Below are 19,199 nucleotides of genomic sequence, written 5' to 3' on the forward strand. Positions count from 1 at the left end.
AAGGCGCAGGAACGGCGGCGGGGGAGGCTTTGGGGGCGGGGCCTGTGTGGAAGTGGGCGTGGCTTTCCCAGCAGGGGCTTACGTCACGTGGGCGGGGCGGGGCGCTTCCTGGGGCCTGAGGGGGGCTCGCTCTCGCTCTCTCTTTCGCTCTCAGTCGCCACGAAGCCGCCGCCGCCGCCGCCGCCGCCTCGGAGTTCCTGTTTGCGGGGCCTTGGCTGGGCCCCTGACCCGGAAGTGCCTCCCTGGGGCCCCCTCAGCACTTCCGCCCTGCCTGGGCTGGGCTCTCAATGGGGGACCCCTTGGCCCGCGTCTCTGGAGGCTTCCCCAACGCAGCAGCCATGGAAGGTGAGCCTCCCAGGGAAGAAGGGAGAGCACCCCTCCTGCTTCTTCTTCCTCTTCTCCTTTCCATTACCTTCTCTCCCCCCCCCCAAATAGAGACTCCCCTGATCTGGGTGCTCTCCCCAGATTTCAAGGGGTCCAGCCCAGTATTGGAGGGAAGGGAAAGCACCCTTCCTTTTCTCCTTTGCCTTTTCTGCCCCCCCCCGCCACTAAAGACCCCCCCCCTCTAATCTGGATGCCCCTCAGATTTGAATCTCAGGGGCCCAGCCCAATATTGGGGGAGAGAAGGAAGGGGGTCACTGGACCCATGAATTGCTGGGGGGGGGGTTAGAAAACACCACAACAAGGAGTGGGATTCCTGGGGGGTTGTGGGGGGGGGCTTGTATTCCCATTTAACTTTAACTTTGTTACTTGCTTTGTTGTTCTATATGCATATGTATGCTGTAAACCCCTTTGATCGTAGGAAAAGCGCTATACAAATAAATCATATTATTATTATTATTATTGTTTATATTTATTATGCTTTTATGCTTTTATAATATTTTATTATTTTATTATATTTTTATGTTTTATTGTATTTATTATTTTATAATATTTTATTATATTTTATAATATATTATTATTATGTTTTTATTATACTTATTTCTTTGCTCTTGTAATCTGCATTAACTATAAAAACAACACATATAAAAAACCCAGACTAAAACAGAACGGCAAGAGACACAATACAAATCACAGATAGACAACTAATAAAAACATGTTATCTCTGGATTTAAGGCATCGTCTTCCTCTCTTTTCAGCATCTTCTGATATTCAATTCTATCTTTTCATCTCCGTTTAATTCGAAATCCATTAAGTTTTTGCCACGTGGTTTTTGAATTCACAAAGAAAAACACTTTAACTCCCTCTTTCTTTTTGTTTTCTTTTTTGTAATTCATACATTTATTCCAAACCTATAACCCAATTTTGCCCCGTTTCATGTTTTTAATAATCGGAGATCTTTTTTAAATTATTTGTGTTAATTTCCATAAAATCATAGATAGATAGATAGATAGATAGATAGATAGTTGTATGCTGACTTTCTCCTGGAAAGAGACCCAGGTTGGCTCACCAATAAAATACAGCCAGCCCTCCTTATCCTTGCATTCTTTATCCACCATTTGAATTATTCAATATGTTGTGTGCTTATATACATAAATACATACATACATTGCTTCAACCAAACCCCAGCAAGATACCAAGGACCTTCCAGGAACCTGACCAAAAGATGCTTCTTCCAGAAGGAGCTTTGTTCTTTTAAGTGCACCATTATATCCTTTAGCGCCGTTCTTTCCTGATACGCATGCTATTTGACCATAGGATTTTCACAGTGGATAGTTAATATGTATGTTATAGTATGTGAAGTCAGAGGCTTTTGTGGCCGGCATCCATAGTTTTTTGTGCCAGCATCTGTGGCTGGCACCTTCGGAGAATAAACTCTTCTAGAACATGGACACATAGCCCCAAAACCCACCAAAAACAATGTTATAGTATGTTAAGTATAGTATGTTAAGCTGCTATAGGAGCCTGGTTCAGGGGAAGGACGGAGTATACGTTTACATAAGTCAGAGGATGATTGATAGCTGTCACCCAAGTGAGTAGCAGACAGTATGTATGTATGTATGTATTTAATTTATATCGCACTCTCTTCCCAACATGAGGCCCAAAGCAGCTTACAAAGTCATGCAAGAGGTGCATGAGAGAGAAGAAGAAAGCAAGAAAGCTCCCAGTATGAATAATATCTGGAGCCTAATCCTGCTGCTCCTCCTCCTCCAGAGAACTTGAGGCAACAACTGTCCTCCCAACATCCCAGCGAGGTAGGCTAGACAGAGAAAGGTTGAGGCTGGCCAAAGTTCATACATGGAGATTTATGGCCAGGTACGGCTTTGAACCTAGGGTTTCCCCAACTGCGTCTAACCCTTCATTTATTTGCTTTATAGCCTCCTTTTCTCCTGAATGGGACTCCAGAGCAGCTTGCAATAGGGATTAAAACAGAACTGCTAAAACAGTATGGAGTCCAAAAGTTAGAAAAGGATTAAGCCCGTATGTCCACTTGAAACATGGCTTTTAAGAAGTTAAGAACGGGAAAGAATCAAAACACTGAACATACACATTACATGCCGAAAAGAGCACACCCAAATGAACATCACTCCACTCTGAGAGGAGTCTGCATCCCGGGTCCCAGGCATGCCAAAACCGGGTGTACAGTAGGCCCCTTTTATGGATTTGATTTCCTCTTCATTTTCACAGACTTCAGATCCGCGACCCTTGCTTACTTGCAAAGAGCAAATGGAGGGGGTTAAAATGGGGCATGCACCCACAGCTGCTTGCATGTGCACGCCACCATTCAAGCCTATGGGGCTTGAACTTCTGCGAATTTCCATTTTTGCTGGAGGGTCCAGAACGGATCCCCCGTGAAAATGGAGGGCTGACTGTATTTGCAGTTTTGATTAATATGTTCTCTCTAGGAATCTCTAGGTCCTGCAGCACAACTCTATGGCTGACCATAAACTTGTGCTGGAGAACCTAGAAGTTCCTAGAGAAAACATATCTCTGGGTATTTGTAGGTCCTCCGGCATGATTAACTTCTGGCAGATGTTGGCCTTAAAGTTGCACTAGAGGACCTGAGAAAGGTGTTCTCTTAGGTAAAACGAGTAGCAATTTTTTGATTTGCGGTTTTCCCACATTCATGGGGTCCTTCACCCCTAACCCCAGCAAATGTGGAGGGACCACTGTATAGCCAGTATGGCATAATGGTTTGATCTAGCACTGTAGTGAGCTTTCTGGATTCTTGCACATCCTTCATTGGAGATGCCAGAGAGAGACTTGAAGGGCTCTCTGTCTGCAGACTGCTCAGCCACAGCCTGCTTGTTGCATCCCTCTATAGCTTAGGTCCGGAGTATCCGAAAGCCCATAGCAGTTTCCCATATGAGCCTGCCTCAGTCTTATCATCTTCAAGGGAGGCCTTTCTCTACATCAAACCCTCCCGTTGTTCAGCTGAGTTGAAAAATGCTGCCTTAGCGAAGCACTCTAAAGTGAAGTGCCTTAAAGTTAGGTATGTCTGTAATATGTATTTTAAGTATTTCACATTTTTTCCCAGTGGTTTTAAAAACAGTATCCTAATTCAATGTATGGCTTAACTTCTGTAATCCTCTTGGGAGAACTCCATACAGCGGTTGTTGGTTTATTATGCACTGAACCGGTGAGGCAGTCTTGTTGAAGGAAACATACACCTAGCGCAAGAACATTTCATGTCCTCCTCCCGTCATAGCTTTGAACTGGGCAGATTGGCAAGGAAGTAGACAAAAATAGCAGGGACCACTTCCAAAGCCAGCTGCCTTAGCTTCAAAGCAACTACAAGGACTTACTTAGATCTGGGGTGACTTTGCTGTTGTTGTTTGTTGTTGCTGTTGTTAACCACTTGTGAGTTGACTTTGACTCTTGGAGGATCTTGTGAGTGAGATGTCTCCAAACTGCCCTGTCTTTGTTGATCGAATCTATCCATCCAGCATGCAGGTTTTCCTCTTCCACAAACAGTGGCTGGCTGCCAGGCAAAGCATGTGGACCTGTAACCCTGCAATGGGTCGAGTATATATAGAGTACATCACTGGGAGAAATCGCAGCCTGCCTTTCCACTGGAGTGAACTGTTGTGGTGTATATAGACAAATGCAGTGTGAACACTTCTGAGATGATAGTTGTCAAGCTTTTTTGGATTTACTGGATGTGTGTGTGTGTTTGTTTGTTTGTTTGTTTGTTTTGGCCAAGAAGAGCAATGGTAAACAGATACTACAAAACAACCAGATGATGGAACATCTTAGTCTACAAGAGGTGATCTATCTAATGTTTACATGCTCCAGTGGCACACCTTCCATGGAGCTCTGTGGAAGAGGATCTGCTTTGTATGCAAAAGTGCTAGGTTCAGTCTTTAGCATCTCCTGTTAAATAGCTTTATCTCAGCCAGAACTTGGGAATGTTAACTTTTGGACTGTGTCTCCCAAAATCCCCAGCCAGGGGTTGTATATGCAGATGTTCCAAAATCTGAAATCCAAAGCACTTCTGATGGCAGGCATTTAGGATAAGGGAGACTTTTTCAAACATCTGTGTATTGTTGTGAAAGCCGGAGAGGAAAAGGCTCAACTCCTCTGGATTGTGGTGCTGGAGGAAAGTGTTGTGGATACCATGGACAGCTAAAAAGATGAGTAAGGCCTGTTACAGACTGCCAAAATAAAGCTGCTTCGGGTCTCTTTGGAGGTTATGCTATTTAAATGATGCATGCATCCTAAGAATCCAGAAGCTGCACCAAAGCTGCCCTCCAAGGCTTAGGAATGGAGTGTGGCTTTGGCGCGACCTCCGGACTCTTAAGATGCATGCATCATTTAAACAGCAAATCTCCAAAGAGACCCGAAGCAGCTTTATTTTGGCAGTCTGTAACAGGCCTAAGAGAAGCTAACCAGGACAGACTCCCCCAGACTGGTGTCTTCTAGATGTGTTAAACTGGATACATCTTCAGATGAACAATCCCCGTAGGGGCCATTCATTTTGGTATCTCAACACTTTAAATGCTCAGTCCTTAGGTGAGGAGGCAATGGGGTGTGCCCTAATGCAGTGCTACTCAAAGTGATGGTTCCTGTCCCACTACCAGTCCCTGGAAAAGAACATTTGTAGCCAATGGATGCAGATACGGTGCCTGTCTTTGTCATATTGGGGGGAAATAATGTCTAGTTCCTTGCGTCAGATAGCCTGAGAAGCCCTGCTCTTATACCAGTCTCCAACATCCCTCTGTCAGTTCCCTCTCCTTCTTTATAGTAAGGCCATGTTCTGACAACTGCAGGAACAAAAGCTGCCCCCATTCAGAGTCTTTGGAAGTGCGACTCTCACGTACTTCCTCTTTTGAGGGCTGAAAGTGAACTTTCTGTCCTTCTTTGTTCTCGAAACTCGTGTTTGACAAGGTCAGAATTGTGTTGTTTGTGTGTTGCATGTTTGTCATTTTGCTGTCCTTATAGTGTCTCTTGGCAGCTTGAAGACCCATCAGATTTGTGGAGTGGAGAGTATAAGTTGACCCATGATCCATTGTGATTAAAATGCTGGATTTGCACATGGCCATGTGTTCAAATAGCCTGAGAGGCACTGCCAGTGCCAGCCTTTGAGACTCCTGTGATATAAACTGGGTGTCCAGTTCTGCCATTGTCTCTCACTGAGTGTTTCACTGGGTTAGTCAGAGCGATGAACCAGGGTACAGGCAGAGCGCAGCGCATGGGGACGGGTGATATCAATTTGCTAAATAACTAAACCATAACTGTGCATGCTTTTGTAGACTTGGGTCTGCCACACACCATACATGGAGTGTCTTTACTATAAAAAGATAGATGCATAGTTGCCTACAAAGTGGGTTTAATAGTGGGTTCAAAAATGCCAGAGGTGTAGCAGGTTGAGAAAGACTACAACTCTGATGTTTCATGGTACTAAGTCAGGAGCACATGATGTATTGGACCTTTGAGCACATCTAGCTGAGCTCTGACATGCAGCAAAGATTCAATGCTTCAGACAGATTATTTGCTAGCCCTATGTGGATGTTTCTAGTTATGTGATCATGGTTTCCATCTGGGTACGAACCAGGCCTGATCTTGCTTAGCTTCCAAAATCAAATGAAAGCAGGAGTGTTGCAAATGGTATGGTGCACAGTGTTAGCTAGACTAATGCTCTAACTAGCTCCCTGTGTTCCTGTTTAAATCAGCCCTGTATTCAGAACCATGAAGACTAGAGGAAGGATAGACTATCTCCTTTCTATGCAGGTGGGATCTATAAAGCCCCTTCCTCCCTAGCTCTGGAGATCTGCTACTTTGTGGAGAAAGTTGATCATAATCCAAGGCAAGCCAGTTTTCTAGATTCTAATGCTGTTTTTCTCTCTCTCTCTCTCTTTCCAGATCTTCTGCCGTTGATCTTTCCACAGGGCTGGGGTGAGTAGTTATTTGTTTGCTGTCCCCACAGCTGTCAATTCTCTGGAAAGTGCTAAATGTGGCAAATAAATCCTGAATATGAGACATAATGCTCAATATGAGAAATAGCCATCTTCTGCTCTATATTGGTAGAAATGTGATTTCGCATTTTTGTTGGACATGGGTTCAGTATAACAGAACGTGTAAGGTTTGTGTTAATTTTATGTGCTGTATTCCTTTCCCTTGTGGTATAGTGGCTTGTGCATTGGACAAGGGCTCTGGGAGACCAGGGTTCGAATCCCCGCTCAGCACTGGAAACCCACTGGGTGACTTTAGGCAAGTCACACTCTCTCAGTCCCAGAGGAAGCCAGTGTCAGGCCTCTTCTAAACCTTGCCAAGAAAACTTTGATAATTTGCCTTAGGGTCACCATAAATTGGGAATGACAACCGGTGACTTGGACAGATTAAAATCAAGAGATAGGTTATCAGTGGATGTGTGTGTTGTGTGCCTTCAGGTTGTTTCTAACTTCCAGCGACCCTAAGTGTGCACCTATCATGGGGTTTCCTTGGCAAGATTTGGTCAGAGGAGGCTTGCCATTGCCTTCCCCTGAGGCTGAGAGTATGTGACTTGCCCAGGGACACCCATTGGGTTTTATGGCTGAGCTGAGAATTGAACCCTGGTCTCCAGAGTCATAGTCCAACACTCAAACCACTACACCACACTGGCTCAGTGGATACCAGTCATGAATTTGCTGTGGTGATGTTCCTCTGCATAACAGGTGGTGGAGCATGTGAGCCAGACAGTGTTCACACATCCCTTCTTTCTTGTTTGTGGGCTTCCCAGTGGATCATCTGGTTGTTTGGTATGGGAACAGAATGAAAGACGAGAGAGGCATTGCTTTTAATCCAGCAAGGCTCTTCTCAACCTCTTATTAGACATGACAGTTGGGAGTAGGTCCTGGGAAGCCTACCTCTAAATTCAAGTTGGGAAGAAACACAAGTAGGAGAGTACTAATTTATTCATGCCCTGTGTGTCTGTCCCTTCAGCAATACTGCAAGGTAGGGAAAGGACTAATGGTCCAGAAAGGTGAATTTAGGATTTGTCCAAAATCCTAATCTCAGTACTATAAGTTTGGGTCTGGGATTGTACATCCCCATAGAAGCACTAGACTCCAACTTCTGTCATCCCTTTGGATCGTCCAGGCCAGTTGGGGATGTTGGACATTGTAGTTTAACGATATCTGGAGGGCTTCCAGATTTCTGCCCTAACTGCTAAACTGCACCGTTTTATAGTCAGCTCAGCGATCCACAGCTGCCATTTCTGTGATGGGGATGAAAAGCCTTATTTAGTAGTCAAATTTGTATTCCCCCGCCTCACAATGGGTTCAAGGTTCCCTACTTCATCTTCACAATAACCCTGTAAGATAGGTCAGCCTAAAGAGTGTGTAATTGATCCGAGATCACTCTAAAGATATAGCCATGTTAGTCTGTAGAATCAGTATGTCGAGAGATCTTGTAGCACCTTTGAGAATAATTGAGAGAAAGAAGTTGGCACCATGAGCTTTCGTAGTCTTCAGTCTACTTCCTCAAATGCATTTGGACCTGAGCAAGTAAACTTTAGCCTCCGAAAGCTCATGCTGCCAACATCTTTCTTTCAGTGAGTCTCAAAGGTGCTACAAGATCTCCCAAGATCACTCAGAGAGTTCCACAGTTCAATAGACCAGATCTCTCAATAGACCGGATCTCCCAGCTGTATGATCTAACCTGTGCATTCCACTCCCTCGCTTAGGTTCCTTGTTTCTTTGTGCCACGATGCCTTGCCAGTGCAAATGAAGTCACAGACTCTGTTGTTGTTGTTGTCGTTGTTGTTGTTGTGTGCCTTCAAGCCATTTCTGACTTATGGCAACCCTAAGACGAAGGTATCATGGGGTTTTCTTGGCAAGATTTGTTCAGAGGAGGTTTACCATTGCCTTCCTCTAAGGCTGAGAGAGTATGACTTGCTCAAGATCACCCAGTGGGTTCCGTGACCAAGCGTGGAACCGAACCCTAGTCTCTAAAGTCACAGTCCGACACTCAGACGCAACATCCGAATGCATGTCCCTCCCTGTCCTGGGGTTTTCCCCTCTGGTAGGAGACAGAGTTCTTCAGCTTTTGGTTTGCTCTCTTCTGCATTTTAGCCAGAAATGATGTAAGGATTTCTAATTCAGAAAAGCAGATGGGTGGAGCAGAGGTTGGGGTCCATCCCAGCAAAATGGAAAGAGCGGCTACCATTGGGCTCCTGTGCCACAGCTGGGCTCGCCTCAGGCTTGTAACTCAATCATGCATTTAAAACCAAAAAGTAGAATTCCAGTATTGCTTCAAAGTTTGCACTGGGGAAATCCCCAGGCTCCAGACATCAGGGAGGGATTGGTTCTCCAAGGACTGAAAGCAACACCCCGACTGGAACACAAAGCTCCTCTGCGACTACGCCCCTCCCGGGAGATTGCTTTCGGAGAGTCGGCGTTGCAACATTCCTTCCCTTCCTTTCTCAAACAGAAACTTGGCAAAGAGACCTGTCTTCATCTGTCAGGAAAATTACTCTTGCCTTTGTGGACATTGCAGCCCAGCTGCGTTTGGAAAAGGATGTGAACAAGTGGAGAGAACGTTTAAACTCTTTTTCATGTTCAAAGAAAACAGGCTGAATCAGCAGTTAAAAACGCACAACATGTCTGCCTCCCGCCCTCGACGCAACACAACACAACACAAGGAGGGGCAGGATTCAGGATTGTCACAACGAGAACTTCCGCTTCTAGAAATCTGCATTTGTAAAATTGATGCATGGGCCTTTCTCAAATTCTGCATTTAGGGCACAAAAACCAAATGTACAAATGGGGGATGCTTGGCTTGGCTCCATGTAAAGAGGGCCTTGGGATTATTATTGATTGTAAATTGATGTCAGGGATTTCATATCCTTTCGTCCTTGACTCTGACTCCAAAGACCAGGGTTCGGTACTCCGCTCGACCATGAAAACCCACTGGGTGACCTTCCACAAGTCACACTCTCTCAGCCTTACAGGATGGGAACACCAAACCCCTTCTCAGGAAATCTTGCCAAGAAAACCCTGCAATAGATTCACCTGAGTCACCATAAGCTGAAATGACTTGTAGGCCCACAAGACACACACAACGTAGCATGGGCTGTGTAGTAGGTGATAGTATGATTTAGCTCAGTCCAGGTGCTGAGATAAGCCAGGGCACTTGCAAAGAGCTCTGGCTGTAATAACAAAGAGAAAGGGGGAGTGTGAGAAAAGAAGGAGAGATTAATTCTAACCAATAAGAATTAAGTTTGAATTATGTGCAGTTTAATTGTGTCACTGTAACATTTGCTGGTCACTTCTGACAATGTCCCCAGATTGGATATCTAGGAACACAGCCCAGGTAGAGGGCATTTTTATTGGTAAGAATCCACACATTCTCTTTAAAGCCAGGGACTTTGGCACATAAACTGTTAGAAAGTTGAAAGTTTCCACTGGGGAAGAACTGGTACGAAATGGCGATTGGTGTCCCAGGAATGGCCCTTTTGGTTGCCCATCATTAACACTTTGCCAGTCTATTAATAACACTTTGCCAAACCTTGGAACAAGTTCTTTCATAGCATCTTGGTTGCTCATCCTTTACAGTTTGGCTTATGTTTGCCAGTCCTTGGTATAAATACTTTCGCGACAGCTTTTTGGTCTTACCCACATCTGGAGTTTGCTTATTCTTGAAAGACTTTGATTTTGTGTATTCATACATTGATGTGTATTCATGTTCATTGTGTCACCATTTCTGCAGATTCTGGTATTTCCATGTTATATGTGGGATGTTGCTTTTGGCTACCTTTCATACATGTTTCCTGTTTGGGTGCAAAGTGTGATACTCTTTATTTGGTGCTACATATATTCCTATTTATTTGCCGTTCATGTTTTCTATACACATCTAAGTTTCAGTGATGGTGTTCTGTGTTTTGTGCTGGAAGTCTGTATCGGCTGCAGCCTTGGTTATTTTAAAAGCACAGAGTTTGCCAGCGCTCTTCATCGGTTATACAAGATGAGGTCTTGCTGGTTCTGACTTACCGTTTTTATCTTCTTCCTTGTCCTCTTATCTGAAGACTCTGCTCCCAGCAATACTCCTTTCGTGGAGATAATCGAACAACCCAAGCAGCGTGGCATGCGTTTCCGCTACCAGTGCGAGGGACGCCTGGCTGGTTCCATTCCTGGAGAGCGTAGCACTGATACCACCAAGACTCATCCGACCATCAAGGTCAGCTCACCATAACCAGTATTTGGGGAGAATCTGTTTTTTAACAAAGAAGCGTTACCTAGGAGTATTTGGGGACTCAGGGGTAGCATGAATCCTTCAGGGGATTGCCATGGAGCGACTGGTATGGCATTGTGGAAACATTTGCAAACATTCCAGAAGCATAGTGAGGAAAGATGTTTCAAGACCCTTCACCGTGTTAGTTGCCCTCCTTTGGACACATGGCTCCAGTTTCTCAGCATCCTTTTTGAATTGTGCCCTGAACTGGACACAATATTCCAGGTGGGGTCTGGACAAAGCAGAATAGAGTGGCACTATTACTTCCCTTGATCTAGACACTATACTTCTATTGATGCGGTAACTCTTCCACACTCATAATTTTTGGTTTCTAGTGTCTCTTGGCATCAGCTATAGCTATCAAACCATCATCAAGATCATGCTCAGGTTTGAGCGATATTGGTAGTGATGGGAGAGGCCAGGCAACAACCCACAAAGCCCATTTTGGGGGAAGGCTTAGAGTGGGAATCCGTCAGATTGGTCCTTCACTCATCTGCCTCTTGCTCCCCAGGTCCATAACTACGTGGGTCCTGGTAAAGTTCGTATCTCGCTGGTGACCAAAGAGGTTCCTTACCGGCCTCACCCCCACGATCTGGTGGGAAAAGACTGCAAAGAGGGCTACTATGAAGCCGAGCTTTCTCCAGAACGCTCCATCCACAGGTGAGCAAATGGGGTTTCCTGGTTCAGGGGAGATTAGAGCTGTGATCTCCTCAGCGCCACACTGGCTCTCTTTTTTCCTATTCCCTTTCTCCCCTACTCCTCCTCTCCATCCTAACATTTTGTGCTCCCCTGTGTTTCTACTCCCTTGAACCTCGTGCTGATCCCAGCCTATTTCTGTGCCCTCATTTCAGCTTCCAGAACCTGGGGATCCAGTGCGTGCGGAAACGGGATCTGGACAAAGCTGTGGCCAAGCGGATCGAAACCAGCAACAATCCATTCAATGGTGAGGCCCAGTGAGATAGACTGGAGTGGGCAAGTATATCGGGGTGAAGGAAGAATCTCAGTAAGGTCAAATGTGCACTTGCATTATGCCTCAGGTTTCTGAATGAAAACATTCGGATGTTTTCTTTAAATCTAAGTAACTGTTCAACAGTGGAAGACACTCCTTCCTCGGAGTGTGGTGGAGTCTCCTTCTTTGGAGGTCTTTAAACAGAGGCTGGATGGCCATCTTTGTGGGGTGCTTTGGTTGTGAGTTCCTGCATGGCAGAATGGGGCTGGACTGGATGGTCCTTGGGATCTCTTCCAACTCTAGGATTCTATGAACTGCAACAGGAACAGTGTACTTTTTTGGGGGGGAAGCATTGAATCAGAATGTTGGAGTTGCCTTTTGACTATAGTTGACTATACATTAACACTATTATTTTGGCTGGGGGATTCTGGGAGTTGTAGTCCAAAAGAGTCTAGTGTTTCCCCCTTTTCCCAATAATTAGCAGAAATATAGCTAATTGTTACTTAATATAACTAATCATTCTGGAAAGTAAATTTCCTTTCTCTCAGAGGAACCTTCTGTATTCAAAGCAACATTGCCTCTGAGATGCATTTTGTTCCCCTTCTTTGATTTTAATGTGTTTTGCTCTCTCTTCCTTCCACCTTCTCCACTTCTGCAGTCCCTGTGGAGGAGCTAAAAGGAGACTATGATCTGAATGCGGTTCGGCTCTGTTTCCAGGTGTGGATCCGGGATCCAGGCAGCGGTCGCTTGGTCCAGCTGCCTCTGGTGATCTCGCAACCAATTTATGACAACCGTGAGTGTTGATCAGGGAGGCTGGAATGGGGGCATAGTCCCAGACATTTGGAGAGAGACACCTCAGACGGAATGGTAGTAGGTCCAGCACTTGGTAGAGCAGGTTGTCAGTCAAATGAATCAATAATTTATACTATGGGTTCAGAGAAATGTGCAGATGTTTGATAGTGACAGCTCTGATCCCTGGAAGGTAATAATCCATGGGCATCTGAGTACCATCTATTGGTTAACGTATGAGTTACGTTTCCTACATTGATGTTAATGGGTGTGCATGGCTTCTTCTCTTTGCACACTTCCTCACAACTACCCTGTGAGGTAGTTCAAGCTGAGAGAGAATGACTGGCCACAGGCCACCCAGCGAACATCATGCACCAGTGCATTATAGAACCTGGATTGCCTAAAAGTCTAATGCTCTAACTACTATATACCATCCTAACTTCCATCTATTTATTTGTACTCTCTATATGGCAAGCAATAGGATCATTACTTTTTAATGTTTTGGTCTGGGGGTTTTTGTGGTGGGCAGAATCATATGCTGAAGTATGTATTCCTTTGTCTTTCTTTAGGTGCTCCCAACACTGCCGAGCTGAAGATCTGCCGGGTGAACCGTAATTCAGGAAGCTGCCTCGGGGGAGATGAGATTTTCCTCCTTTGCGACAAAGTGCAGAAAGGTACTGTCCTGTTCCGGAACTGAGTGTAGTTCCAGGCCTATCCAGGGCTTATTGCAATGCTGGCCACAGACACACGATACATATATTATTATTAAAGTAACAAAGAAGTGGCTGTATATTACATTACTAAATAGTTCTGCAAGTCTTTAGACAATTGAGTATTGCACTTGGAGATAATGGACAGAAGGATTTTGGCAGTCCCTGGCCTATGATAAGGCAAACAGCCTTGACTCATTCCCCATTTCTCCGTTTCCATTCCAGAGGACATTGAAGTTCGCTTCTTCAAAGACTCGTGGGAGGCGAAGGGCTCCTTCTCCCAGGCTGATGTCCACCGCCAAGTGGCCATTGTCTTCAAAACCCCGCCATACATGGACCAAGCCCTCCGCGAACCTGTGACAGTCCAAATGCAGCTGCGCCGCCCATCCGACAAGGAAGTGAGTGGACCCATGGAATTCCGTTATCTCCCCGATGAAGGTAAGTCTGGCCTTTAGGCTAGCGAGAGTTGTGCTTTATTGGGGACAGTTCCATTCCTGTGAAGTCGAAGGCTTTCATGGCCGGAATCCATAGATTTTTGTGGGTTTTTCGGTCTATGTGGCCATGTTCTAGAAGAGTTTATTCCTGATGTTTCGCCAGCATCTGTGGCTTTGGCATCTTCAGAGAATGCTGGCATGGGTATATACATATATACCCAACTCTCTTCCATGCCAGCATTCTCTGAAGATGCCAAATAAATTTCCAAGCTCAGATTGAGTGGCAGCTTTGTCATTACCCTTGCCTTCCAGCCACTTGGGGTATGCATCCCATATTTCTTTGCATGGAGCAATATTACCAATTTGGGGGGGGGGGGGTGGGGGGGGCTCCCTATGCAGGTTTTCCTTCCCAAATGGACCAAATAGTAGGCTTCTATCTTTCATGTGTCCCTAAAGAAACTTCTTCTGCCATTACTGCTAGGTCTTTGAGAGGTACTTTAACACCGATCCTCTACTGTTCATGTACATGGACATGTTTTATGCCTCACTCATTGGCGGAGGAAGGATACTGCATGGTTTTAAGACTGGCTGGCACTTTATTACATGTATTCATGTTCTCTTTGGCTGGTTAGGTGTGTTCAGTTATTTAATATCTTTGTTAGCTACGTTTGAGAAACAGGAAAATCTAGAGTTATTTTAATTATTATTATTGTTTACCTACAATGATAATTAGGAAGTAGAGATGGGGAGCGGCTTGGAATTGTAATAACAACTTATTACTTTATTCCCAGAACTTGGGAAAGTGATTTTTAATGAGGATGTTGTCTGTCCACATTGAAACACAGAAGAGTAGCATAAATGGTTTTCTAAACAGATGAGAAGTGATATAGTGATTACTTTTTTGCATAGCATGCCGTAAGACCAGTCCAAAATATATATTAAGAGTTCCTCTGTTACAAAGGATCTCTCAGTACTTTGTAACTTAGGCTGAAATCCTGTCTGCAACTAACTATCTGTGAGTGATGGATAGGATGACACTGTTAATGAATAAGCAACATCCACATATTTGGGTTTTAATGCTGATTCTTGGACATAAAGAAACATGGGTAGCTATGCTGGTTGAAGTCTGAAAGTACGGTATCAATAAGGTTTTATCAGGATCAACCAAATATTCCCAAAAGGTAGCAACTAACAGGTCTGCCCACCTGCTTCAACCTTGGCCCCTTTCAAAGCAAAGTGCTATTTTCTTGGATAGGTGACTCTCATCGTATTGAGGAGAAGCGCAAACGGACGCTCAGTACCTTCAAGAACTTTGTGCAGAAGACACCTTTTGCAGGTAAGGATTCCAGGCGGGTCCCAGAAAGGAAAGGGAGGGGAGTGAGCAACTAGCGGAAAGGATAGTAAGTAATGCACAAGACGTTCAGCCTGACCACTGCCAATCAAACACTTCCATTTTGCCTGAGCTGGTGCTACTCAAAATGGTGGTCTACGGACCAGCAATGATCCACAAGCATAGACAAGGCTGTGGAATGGAAAGGGTGCGGCTGAAGTTCCCTTAGATGTAACCGCCTTCTTCTCTCCTTGATAGTTTCAGCTCCAGAATCTCGCTCCCCACGCCGCATTGCTGTTCCAAAACACAACGTAGTGCGGCCAAATACCAGCGGTAAGGAATTTCTGGATTTCTTTCCATTGAAAGCACTTCTCTTGAAACCTATGTAGCCTTTGTTGCTTTTAGAAGGTGCAGAGCAAAGGCTCATTTTAACAAAGTTAACTATGGAGGTAGCATCTTAAGGTTTTCAAATGTTGAATTTAGACTTCTAATCGGTACTCAGCCCTTAAACCCTCTGCCTCTTTGAGGCAGGGGGGCTTTAAGAAATAGATATTTCTTCTCCCATAAGTCTACTCTGCTGCTTTCCATTTACTCCAAACCAACCTGTTGTATTCATGGAAGTAGTACCTTCTACTGACTCAGGTATTTTTGTGAGACGTTGAGCCTTATCTGTCAGAGACCTCTAGTACCATAACAAACTACAGTTCCCATGATTCCATAAGATGGAATCGTTGGCAGTTAAAGTGGTGTCCAACAGCATTATTTCTCTAGTGCGGACACAGGCTTCTAGGTGCCTTTCCCAAAAGAGCACTAACCCTTTCTCTGGCCTCTACAGGGGTCACGGGGATCATGGGCGCAGCAGGACAAGCCCCACCACTTGCCCCCAAGCCACCAAGCATGCCACAGCCTTCTCCTGGCTTCTTTGCTGGGCCCAGCCATGTCCCACCACCGCCTCCTCCAACAGCGACGCAATCTAGCTTCAGCACCGTGAACCTGGAGGATCTGTCAGGCCTCGGCGTGTCCCAGCAGGTCCAGCCTTCCGAGTCGGAGGCGGAAACGAGCATTGCGGACGCCATCTTGCACCTTCACTTTGAGGGAGGAGACGCGGGGGCCATGGAGCTCGGAGGGATCCTGGACGACGCCCCGTACACCAGCTTAGAAGGGATCAACACTGCAGAGTTCCGCCAGCTGCTGACAGAAGGAGCTGGCCCTACCACGCTCCCAGATAGCCAGGGCACCCTCCTTACTTACCCAGAGGCCATCACCCGCCTGTTCAGCCAACGGAGGGCTGAAGGGGAGCCCGGAGGCGGCGGAGACGGGGGTGGCGGCGGAGGTGGCAATGGCGGAGGTGGCAACAACAGCTCAACCAACAGCTTCCTCAATGGTCTTTTGGGGGGCCTGCCCGGTGAGGACAGCTTTTCGTCCATGGTGGACATGGACTTGAACTCGCTTCTGAACCAGCTGAACTCGTAAGGAGGCGGTGTGGGGAGACTGCCAGCCATCCTCTCCGGACATAAGAGGGCCCTGGTGCTGGCCTTTCTGACCTAGACTCGCAGCATACTCTCTGCTTCCTGGTGTTTTCGGATCGATGCGAGCAGACCAGCCCTTGGGGAGGCTGGGGGACACGTTCTGGCGGGGGAAGAGTCCATTTCATGGAAGTAGGACGATTTGACTGACCTTCCCAACCCCCCAGGATCAGGACTCCTGTGGAGCAAGTGGCCCACATTGAAAGTAGGAGTGAAGGTTCTTATTTGTAGAAGTGAGAGCTCTACAGCTGACATTTTGATGTAGACAAGCTTGCATTCATTTACTGAAGTCCAAGACTGTTCTCCTTCCAAAACAGAGCAGTAGTACTTAAACAAAAGTGTCCTTAACCGGGGGCGGGGGGACATCTTATGGTGATGGAAATAATCCTTCCCTCTTTCCAGTGTGCCTTCTTGCACTCAGCAGCTTGCTCCCTTCTCCACCTAAAGCCACCTAAGTGCCATACAGAAGTGCACACAAAAAACATTTGAGGGCTTGGAGGGTCCCTGTGCCTAAGCAGAAATACCATGGGTGCACCTTCTGCTAATTCCTTTCATTCTTTGACATTATGGTGCCTTGATCAGAACTATGTGCTGTTACGTTCTGGTGAGACAAGAATAGTTTTGTATCTGCCTTGCCTTAAAATGTTGCCCCAGGACAGGACCTGCCTGATGGAAAGGTTTACAGGCTACGATCCTGAATGCCACTTGCAGAGTGCAATCCTCCCAAGTGTCCTTACATGGGATATCTCTTCCGTCCCTTGTGCTGCCATAGCTTCTCAGTATCTACGTGTCTGCGCTTGTAGTGGCCAAGGGGTATTGAAAAGACAGATGTGGCCTTCAAGTTCTCCAGTGAACAGCCACACACTCCCTGGGTTCTCCCCCAGATATTGAATGGTAATGAATGCAGTAGGGTTAGGAAGTTGCTTTGTGGGTGGGGCGCTGGGCATTGCATAAGGAAGTATTAAATGCTGCCTCCTGCAATGTTCCAAGATAATGCATTATGCCATATGATGATTCCAGCCAGAGCAGACTTCTGCCAACTTCCATTGTTCAAAAGACAGCACCCTCCGGATAGTTTGGACTGCCAAGGGTCACTGTCCTTAGATAGCATCATAACTGGCCTTGGTGGTTGGGGATGATAGGTGCTATGTGGTGGGTGCTAGATTAGAGATGGCTATCCTTCAGCCTCTTCCCTATAGTCAATGGTGAGAGCCAATGGGAGTTGTATTTCAGTAATACCTATAGGAAGAACCTTCTCCAACTGGCCTTCAAGCCATACCAAGAGGGACCTGTGCGACACAATGGAGGCAAAGGGTAGAGAAGCAGCAGAGGCAGATTTATTGGCTTGGTTCCCCTGAGATGCAGATAAAGAGTGAGAAGAGAGGCTTAGTGGGTGACAGCAGGTTTCTCCTTCCCTCCTCTGTGACCATCTCTGATCAAAAGTCCCTTTTGTTCAGTCGTGGAAGTAGGATAAGGAAGCATCTAATGGTTTTTAGTGCTGGAGTCAGCTTCTGCTACCTTCAGTCTGGTTGCAGGATGGAGGTTTCCCTCTATTCTGTTTCCAGCCAAATAGAATGAGATTCAGAGGTGACCACAACGACAGAGGGGACCCTTCCCTGGTGAGAAATCAGAAGGAACCCAATCCATAAACTGGTGTGCCCCAAAGTTCTTAAAGAGCAGCAGATACCAAATTTGGGGCAGTATTCTAGTTAGGTCACTACCTTAGCTATATAGCTAAGTAGAGTCTCCCTGTCCAGCTCCACAAAAGGTGACTTTACCAGGCATAAGCCTTGTAGAGGAAGGGGATCCGTTCTACTGGAGATTGGGCCATGGCGAATGACGTTTCAAATCATGCTTCTACCAGCGAACAAGGCTACTGGAAACTTATTATAAGGAATCAGAAGGGTCTTACTTCTGGTTGTTGCAACCTTGCAAGAGGGGATAGAAAGGTTATCCACCAGCACCCTGGTAAAGAAGGCTTGGGGGTAGTTACGATCGTGGCAGTAGTGCCGTATTTGTGACTATGTAAGAACCACGACTACAGATCCACCGTGGATGTGTAACTATGATACTCATCCTGGATCCCATTGCTTGGCTCTTACTTGGCGACTAGCTAGGGAATTCTGGGGCTCGCTCTCCAAAATGGTAACCTTTTTCAAGCTTTGGCTCAGTCTAGGGTGGGAAGTGGCTTGGAAACGCACTTGGCAAGGCTTGAGGCGGAAGGCTCTTGCCATCCCTCCCAATCCTGCGTCCTACAGAAGCAGAAAGGGGTTCTTCGTCCCCTTTTCTGAAAGCTTTCTATGCCTTGTTTCCTTTTTATACTCTGCGTTTTTTAAGTGTGTGGATGTGTGAAGATACTTTAACCACTGTTACTATTACAACTGCATTGCCTTCCCTCCCTTTTTTTGGTATTGAAAGTTGGCCATCTTTTTGCTTTCCAACCTTTCAATTTCCTTGAGCACGTTCCTAATAAAACTGAAGCCTCATCTTGAATCTTGCTGTCTCAACAGAGAAATTTCAGATCCTATAGAGCTCAGGTGGAGGGGAAAGGGAAGCTTTGTGTTGTTCTTGGCAAGGCAAATAACCCCAAAAGTCCTATTTGTAGGCAGTGCTAGAAGATCTGGATTCTCTAGAGTCAGCAAAGCTTGGGAGAAGTTCCTTTTGTGGGGCTGCCTACCTTGGTAGCTGGGGGATTCTGGGAGCTTGAACTTCTTCCAAGCTCCAGCCCATGGTTACCTGATGCTTAGTAGGAGGCATGTTGGCATATCAAACTGCTGCCATGTCTTTAAAAGCAAGCCCCCAAATTGTAGG

The 19,199-nt window shown here is 45.9% G+C and overlaps 1 protein-coding gene across 2 annotated transcripts; it reads left to right on the forward strand.

The window, feature by feature from the left end:
* The first annotated feature begins 185 nt into the window (after nucleotides 1–185).
* RELA (RELA proto-oncogene, NF-kB subunit) lies at nucleotides 186–18,881 on the forward strand. 2 transcript variants are annotated; one of them, XM_089483341.1, is made up of 11 exons: nucleotides 186–345; nucleotides 6,304–6,336; nucleotides 10,445–10,596; nucleotides 11,162–11,310; nucleotides 11,502–11,593; nucleotides 12,258–12,392; nucleotides 12,958–13,062; nucleotides 13,324–13,536; nucleotides 14,788–14,868; nucleotides 15,121–15,195; nucleotides 15,698–18,881. In XM_089483341.1, the coding sequence occupies exons 1-11, from the start codon at nucleotides 288–290 to the stop codon at nucleotides 16,333–16,335; spliced, it is 1,731 nt and encodes a 576-aa protein (XP_089339467.1). In that variant the 5' UTR covers nucleotides 186–287; the 3' UTR covers nucleotides 16,336–18,881. The 2 variants fall into 2 exon arrangements, with proteins under 2 accessions (XP_089339467.1, XP_089339468.1); XM_089483342.1 differs by lacking the exon at nucleotides 186–345 and adding an exon at nucleotides 2,149–2,195.
* The last annotated feature ends 318 nt before the right edge of the window (nucleotides 18,882–19,199 follow it).

The sequence above is a fragment of the Sceloporus occidentalis genome, unplaced genomic scaffold (genome assembly GCF_023333645.1).
Source record: "Sceloporus occidentalis isolate IW3139 unplaced genomic scaffold, rSceOcc1.0.p SCAF_20, whole genome shotgun sequence".
NCBI classification, from domain to species: Eukaryota; Metazoa; Chordata; class Lepidosauria; order Squamata; family Phrynosomatidae; genus Sceloporus; species Sceloporus occidentalis.